This window comes from Apium graveolens, chromosome 11 (genome assembly GCF_009905375.1).
Source record: "Apium graveolens cultivar Ventura chromosome 11, ASM990537v1, whole genome shotgun sequence".
NCBI lineage: Eukaryota > Viridiplantae > Streptophyta > Magnoliopsida > Apiales > Apiaceae > Apium > Apium graveolens.
In genome coordinates this window covers 57997348-58005943 of record NC_133657.1, presented here as the reverse complement: position 1 = coordinate 58005943, position 8596 = coordinate 57997348, and the positions used below count along the sequence as shown (strand labels likewise).

General features: G+C 36.6%; 1 protein-coding gene across 1 annotated transcript; it reads right to left on the bottom strand.

Moving 5' to 3' along the window:
* Nucleotides 1-2338: 2338 nt before the first annotated feature.
* LOC141695523 (uncharacterized) lies at nucleotides 2339-2800 on the bottom strand. The gene has a single exon (XM_074499762.1). The coding sequence runs from the start codon at nucleotides 2798-2800 to the stop codon at nucleotides 2339-2341; it is 462 nt and encodes a 153-aa protein (XP_074355863.1).
* Between the last annotated feature and the right edge of the window lie 5796 nt (nucleotides 2801-8596).

Sequence of the window (8596 nt, the reverse complement as noted above, 5' to 3'; positions counted from 1 at the left end):
GTATATCACAATTACAATAAAAAGCCTCTAGTTAATCTTGGCATCATCAATATCCTCTCCATAATCAAATTATATGAGTAGGCATAGTTACTTGCCTGAATTTGCTTTCCTACTTTACGGGGTTTTAGCTATTGCCACCTAGAATACCTTTCCTTTTCCTAGCCTGAATACCTTCATGATCTGAATCTACAATCCGAAATCAAACCCTAATTAGATTCCCACTCGACGTTCCCGGAACATTTAATAATTACCCCAATTCGATCTAACGCTTAACTCATATATACGAGTATAAACACCGAATACTCACATAGCACTTAATAGTGTATACTTATATACTTAAACTCCATACTTTAGCAAATAATCTCAATTCGTATGACTCGCTAACAAAGTAACTCAATCCTTTCCTTATTACCAAAACTCATTCTTTTAAATCATTTTTAACTTAAATATTTACATGCAAAGCTATAACTTGACATGCATGATCCATTTCACACATATTCTCTCATTTAAACCTAAATCGACCATGTTTATCACAAAATAAACCAAAATTATATAAACCGAGAACTTCATACATAAAATCAAGTAATCATTTTGATTATAAACAATTACTAAAAATAACTAGCATGCAAGCCATAAAAATCAATTTATTCCCCTTTTTATTACAAAACCCATTCAGGTTTTTCAAATACACACACATGCACACACCATTTTTGACATGCAACCTTTAACTCACATATTTATCTTGCCAAAATCCATTATTTAATCATTATACTCAAGATAAAACCAAGTTATAACTTGAATACACAAATCTTATATGCATGCATAGAATTTTCTTAAAAACAAGATTTTATAGTCCATAATACTAAATATAAGCAAGTAAATCATGGATCATCAATCAAAACTCATTTGGAAATCAAAACCCCGTTTATTTTTCTAAAAATTCGAACTACACCAAGTCAAAACCAAAGAAAATACAACATATAGCACACTACACTTTTCCTATGATCATATCCTAAGAAATTGAGCTTTTCTTAGATATAATCAAGAGAAGTTGATTTTGAAACTAGCTTAAATACTTACATGCAAATGGTATATGAGTAGAAGATTGAAAATGATGATTATAGGTAGCAAGATCTTTGAATTTGGACTAAGTTTTGATGTTGCATGCAGGAGAGAGAAAGGGAGAGAAGGAGAGAGCCGAGAGAGAGAAGAGAGAAAAGAGAGAGAAGGAAAAGAGGAAAGAAAGAAAGAATGGCTGGGTGGAGAGAAGAAAAAGATGGAGGGGTGGGTTTTTATAGCCAAGATGGCAGGGGCGTTTTGGTCTTTTACCAACCCATTCTAGAATCTTCTTTTTATTTAACTCAAAACAAATTTAATTAATACACAACCCTCTCAGAAAAGATAAAAATGTCACGAATAACAATTTTAGAATATAGAGCTCGAAATTAGCTTTCTAGACATATTTTTAAAATAATTTTTGAGCGTACGGTTTAGTTTCCATGAATTTTACAAGATGCGCTCAAAATAGAATTATAACTCGATAAAATCATTTTAAAATACATCAATCACCAAATAATTTCATCTATCATTTTTAAAAAGTCTTTAGGACTATTTTGAAGAAAACAAAATAAATTTCACGCTTTGACTATACTCGGATAATTTTATAAAAATATATAAAGGTTCAATAAACCTTATTTTAAATCAAATAAATTCCTTAAATCATTTAAAAATAACCAGAGCACATAATCAAGCATATTTTCATGCAATAGAACGTATTCACATATCACGACTCATATCGTAACGCATTCGATCATAAGAATTCCCCTTTTTAATTAATAACCACTTTTCGCGTAACGGGTCGCGTCCTGTCTGACGGCTCGACGTTGAGCAATTTCAATTACGCTTCTCAATCATTCTCTTTATATCAACTGACACATCACTAAAATATATTACTCACTTAAACATTCCTATTTCACAAAATAACACATAGTTCATATTTAAATACCTTAATCTCTTTTTAAGACGGGTTTCGTTCAACCTGACGACCCGACAACACAGCTTATCCCTCAAGCTGACTCATCAAACTGGAATGGGTCATTTTATGTTCCCAGTTACTAATATACAATAAAGACAATTAACCAACAAAATCATTTAACCCTTTATTTAATCACATAATTTATAATTACACCACAGAATTTTACTTTATTCACCTAATCACGTCGTGAAATTCCTCGTCGCTATAATCTACCCCCCTTAAAATGATTTTGTCCCCAGAATCTAGTCTAAGCAAATAGATGGGATACTTTTCTTGCATTTCACTCTCTAAGTCCCAAGTTGACTATTCTACTTTAGGATTTCTCCACAACAATCTAACTAGAGGTACAACTTTATTTTTGAGCGCTTTTCCTTTGCGATCTAAGATTCGAACTGGTTGTTCTACATAAGACAGATCTTGTTGTATTTCCACTGGTTCTAATTCGATCACATGGCTTACATCAACATTATATTTCTTTAGAAGAGAAACCTCAAACACGGAATGAAGATGTTGCATCTGCGGAGGTAACGCTAACTCATAAGCCACTTTTTCGACTTGTTTAAGCACTTCGACAGGTCTAATATACCTAGGCCTCAACTTTCCTTTCTTCCCGAATCTGGATAAATCTTTCCACGGAGATATCTTTAACAACACTTTGTCTCCAGGCTCGAATTGCATATCCTTCCGACCTTGATCCGCGTATTTCTTTTGTCGATCTTGAGCAGCAATCAACCTTTTATGAATCACTTCCACTTTCTCTGTCATTTGTTGAACTAGCTCTGGGCCAATTAGTTTGCACTCACCAACCTCGTCCCAATATGTTGGGGATCTACATTTTCTTCCATACAATGCTTTATAAGGCGGCATGCCAATACTCGCGTGATAACCGTTGTTGTAGAAAAACTCAATCAATGGCAGATGATCATCCCAACTTCCTTTAAAATCCAAAGCACGGGTTCGTAACATATCCTCGATCATTTGAATTGTCCTTTCGCTTTTTCCGTCAGTCTGCGGATGATACGCCGTGCTCATTTTCAATTTAGTTCCCAAATGATCATGAAATTGTCACCAAAATCTTGAGTGGAATCTCGGATCTCTATTGGACACGATAGACACTGGAACTCCGTGACGCATCAAAATCTCATCCAAATACCATTTGACCAACTTTTCCAATGAAAATCTTTTGTTGATAGGCAAGAGATGTGCTAATTTTGTCAGTCGATCGACTATCACCCAAATCGCATCATGATTAGACTTGGTCTTTGGCAAACCTACTACGAAATCCATCGCGATATGTTCCCATTTCCATTCAGGTATATCTAGTGGCTAAAGCAGTCCACTCGGTCCCTGATGTTCCGCTTTTACTCTTTGAAACGTATAGCATTAACTTATCCATTCTGCGATTTCCTTTTCCATGTTTGGCCACCAATAACTCTCTTTTAAGTCCTTGTACATCTTTGTACTTCCATGGTGAATTGAAAATCTGGAGTTATGCGCTTCGTGTAAAATCTCATGCTTTAGCTCCACAATATTAGGTATCCAAATGTGTTAGTTAACGCGATATATTCCATTTTCATCCTTTTGAGCTTTAACTTCCTCTCCTGTCAACTTATCTTTCTCGTGGTTCATTACTTGCTCTTGAACACATCGAATCTTTTCCAAAATTTCTAGTTAAAATGAAATCACATACATGGCTCTGTTAGGGCAAAAACACGCGCTTAAATTCACGCAAGTATACGCATTCGCAAGTAGTATAAGATATAAATCAGATTCGTTCACACAGAGAATGGTTTAGGTTAAGTTCAATTTATGCACCTATGCAACAATGTATGGTTATCGCTCAATGCTAAGACAAATAACAAATTGGGTTTTGATTAAACTAAGAGATTATACTAAATAGCATTAACTAAGAAAATTGAGGTTGAATTACTTATATGAGACAAACATGGGGTTCTAACTTTATTAAATACTTCATTCAAAGTCATTGTTCCTAACCTTAGCATTCAATGGTGATGACAACTAATCAGATAACACGAAACTAGTAAACACCAACTTTCGTTGTATGAATACCCTACTACCAGACATCCACAAAAGAGATAGAAGCTGAATAGACACCAATTATGTTGAGACCCTATATGTCTATAGAATTTAACAACATAAAGGTTTAATGAACAAGTTATCTATCGTGATTACATAAGGCAAGTAAGATGGTTAAAATTACCTATGAATCATGCATAATAAATACATAAACCTATGCTAGCATGGCAAGTTCTAAATCTCTATATTCACTATCGGTTCAATAGAGATTAACACGTTATCTTATATGTTATCTACGCACATAAGACGAATAAGCACAACCAATACTAGGATATCAATCAATCACCACACACCAAGATATTGAACAAATTAACTATATAAATCCATAATTAAATCCGTTAGAACCCCACGATAACGATTAGTTCATAACCGAACTCATCGTCACCATGGGTTCTAATGAACGAATGATATAAAATAATATAAAAGTACTAGGGTTCAAAGACAAATCGAAAACAAGCATCCAAGTATCAACTGTATTAAAGAAAACAAAAGTCTTCTTCTCCGTAGCCTTCTCGTGCTCTCTAGGTCTTCTTATGGCTCTCCTAGGCCTCCTTGTCGCTAAAAACGTCTTTTTTATTGATATATATAGGCTCCAGGATGACCAGAACTCTCAAAATCTTCAATTTTGACTAAAATCAGGATTCTGGTGCAGAAACAGGGCGCGGGCGCTACTTTCGGGCGCGACCGCGCTGGAATAGTGATTTCAGCGGCGCGGGCGTGCTAGTTCTGGCACGGTCGCACTGGCCTTCTGGAAAATTTCTGACATTTCTTCTTTTGACCGTATCTTGATATTTGCTCGTCAGAATTAGGCGATTCAACTATCTACGTGAAGCTAATGAGATTCTCTACAAATTGAGAATGACCTAGGCTTCCAATTCTGATCTTTTTTTAGCATAATTCTTTGAAAAGATTCTTTTTTCCTTTAACAGATGCCTGAAATGCAATAACACAAAAACACATCAAAAATACCAACAACTTGAGTCCAAAACACTAACTTAATCTTGTAATGAAGAGTTTCAAGTAGATATAAAATCCACATATCACACCCCCAAACATTAATCGATGATTTTCCTCAAGCATAAATAGACTCAAAACTATAAAACAAACCTAATGCATGAATACAACTACGTGAATGCAACTAAATAATAATGCAACTGATACTCTCGGAATAAGCATAACCAACCAACAAGAGAATGCCTCTAAGAATGCAATGACTTTTGACAGAGTTCGAATAAACCCCACAAACCAACTCATAAACCAGAAATGTGCGTGTGTGCAACTCTTAACAGATATACTCTCGATACTAGATCAATAACTACACTTATACAATCACAAGTTTATAAACAGAGTAGACGTTAAACGCATAATGACTCTCAACACCTCCTTTCTACTAGAGTTATACAAGGATTCATGCTATTATTGAAGACATAACAAAGATGCTTATTTGATCGTGCAATGAATGAGGTCCCAAAAGACTTATACAATAATACCCATGTAGCAAGCGTTAAGTTAGCGAATCCCAGACTATAAAAGCCTTAGGTCATTAGGCACAAAGTCCCCTAGAACTTAATAACTTGAGTATTAAAGAGCTCACTCTTGATCAATTATGCATAACACATATTTTTTTCTCTTTTCTTTTTTTTTCCACGGTTTCTGAATGAGTGTGTTTCGCTACATCTCATTCAACCCTAGACTACTCATAAAAATATGAGTCGGCTACAAGCCATTTGACGCCTAGCCTTATTCACAACAAGCAATGAAATCCAAGTTTTTCTCCAGATAAAAAAAATCAGTGTTTTTATGTCATTATGAGAATATCATAAATTCTAAATATAACCAAGTGATTAAATCTCAACAACAAACAAGTATGATCATGATCTAGCTCTAAAGCAATCCCATAAGACTTTGTGATTTTTTTTGTTTTTGGCATGCAAATCAATTCATTAGGACTTAAACATCCCTCTATTCGCCATCACTACACTCAAATTAACACCAACTTATCAATGAGAAATAGCTCAACCTAAGTGATCATGTTATATGCATGCACATGCAACTATATGAACTCACATAAAAATATAAACAAATATGTCCTATATGAACAATCATGCAAAAATATGAAGGAAATAAACTAAACATGCAACATGAATCTATGAATCTATATGGACACACACTACTAATCCTTACATTAACACCCCCATTGAAGGTAATAATAAGGAATCAAGGCATACCTACTCGGAAGAAAAAGGATCACCCTCTTCGGGTGGAGGATCAGGTTGCCAATCAACCTCGACACCAGTGTCTCAGAAAATAGTACCACAAGCGTGTGTCAAATCTACAGCAAAAGGATACTGAATCTCTTGCATGGCCTCCATACGCATAGTCAATCGCCTGCACTACGCATCACCAACCCCGGTCCTATCAACTTCCTGTTGCGTATGAGAAGAAACCTCTGTAGGCACTGTAGGATCCGTTCGGCTACCCTCTACATCATCAAAAATATATCCCAAGCCCTTTTTAAGGGGTGCACCTAAGAATGCATAACTCAAGTGATCTGGTAGTGGGTTAAGCTCAAGTGTGGGAGCTTCTCCAATAGACGGCTCGAGACGCTCCTGAGAAATTATCAGCTCTGCTAAGCCAAGAGAATCAAATGGTAAATCTAACTTCCTCTTCCACGGAGGTGCATTAAAAACCTGCAATTGCTTAACTCCTTCTTCATCTTCAATAATTGATTCCCCTATTAAGGATCTCTCTAAGGTATCTCACTTTGGCAATTGCTCAATTTCCGAATTCACTGCAGAGTCGACCCACTCTACTTTAAAGCACTCCTCTTTAGCTGTGGGTACTTTTATTGTCTTGAACACATGAAAAGTGACATTCTGATCTTGAACCTTCATCGTAAGCTCTCCTTTTTGCACATCAATCATAGTTCGGCCTGTAGCCAAGAATGGTCTTCCAAAGATAATGGGAATCTTCTTATCTTCCTCAAAGTCCAGAATTACAAAATCAGCAGGGAAGATGAGTTTGTCAACCTTAACCAAGGCATCCTCCACTATTCCTCGCAGATAAGTGATGGAACGATCAGCTAGTTGCAATGACATGTATGTTGGTTTCGGATCAGGCAGACCAAGATTCTTGAAAATATAAAAGGGCATCAGATTGATGCTAGCTCCCAAGTCACATAAACACTTGTCGAAAGATAAGTTTTCGATGGTGCAAGGAATAGTGAAGCTTCTAGGATCTTTAAGCTTCGAAGGCAACTTCTGTTACAGCACAGCACTGCATTCCTCTGTAAGAGCAACGGTCTCTAAGTCATCGAGTTTTACTTTCCGAGAGAGAATACCTTTCATAAACCTCGCATAGCTAGGCATTTGTTCAAGAGCTTCAGTGAAAGGTATGTTGATATAAAGTTTCTTGAACACCTCCAGAAACTTAGCAAATTGCTTATCCAACTTCTGCTTCTACAGCCTTTTAGGAAAAGGAGGTGGAGGATAGACCTGTTTCCCCCCTATATTACCCTCAAGAGGAGTGTGTTCCACATTTTTCTTCCTTGATTCCACTTCTTCTTCCTTCTGCGCATCTTCTTCAGCCAAAACTTTAGATTCTAGAACTTGAGATTTTCCAGGCTCTTCGTCTTACTGAATTTGGGGGCTTGCGACCTTTTCGGACCTCAAGGTGAAGGCGTTCACCTGTTCTTCAACTTCCCTCTTGCCTGGATTTGCTTTTGTATCACTAGGAAGCGTTCCTGGTGGTCGATTCAATAAGGCGTTAGCAATTTGCCCTATTTGGTTCTCCAGAGTCTTGATAGAGATAGCCTAGCTTTGGAATATAAGAGCCTGGTTTTTGCACATAAGCCTCAACTCCTCCAATTCAGAATTTTCATTCGAACATTGACCTGCATCATGAGTTTATTGTTGAAGTTGGAGTTGTTGTCTTGGTGCAAATTGTTTCTGAAAACCAGGAGAATTAAATTGCTTGTTTCCAAACTGCTGGAATGGCTGTTACATCGTATTCTGATTGTTGCTCCAACTGACATTAAGATGATTCCAGTTGTCGGGATGATAAGTGGCAGGAACTGGCTGCTGCGATATCTGAAAGTTGCTCACAAACTGAGCTGAGTCACTAGATATAGTGCATTGCTCTGTCGCATTTGGACCTGCACACAACTCACAAACACTGGTTATCTACTTAACACCATAGTTAGCTAGAGAATCGATCTTCATAGACAACGCCTTTAGTTGAGCAGTGATAGACGTAGTTGTATCCTCTTCAAAAACTCCTGCTACCTTGCCCTGTGGCAATCTCTGGGTTGGATACTGATATTCATTAGCAGCCATCAGTTCAATTAGCTCATATGCTTCCTCATAGCTCTTTGTTCATAATGCTCCACCTGATGCTGCATCAAGCATGAGTCTAGATTGTGCTCCCAAACCATTGTAAAAATAATTGATAATCATCCAATCAGGC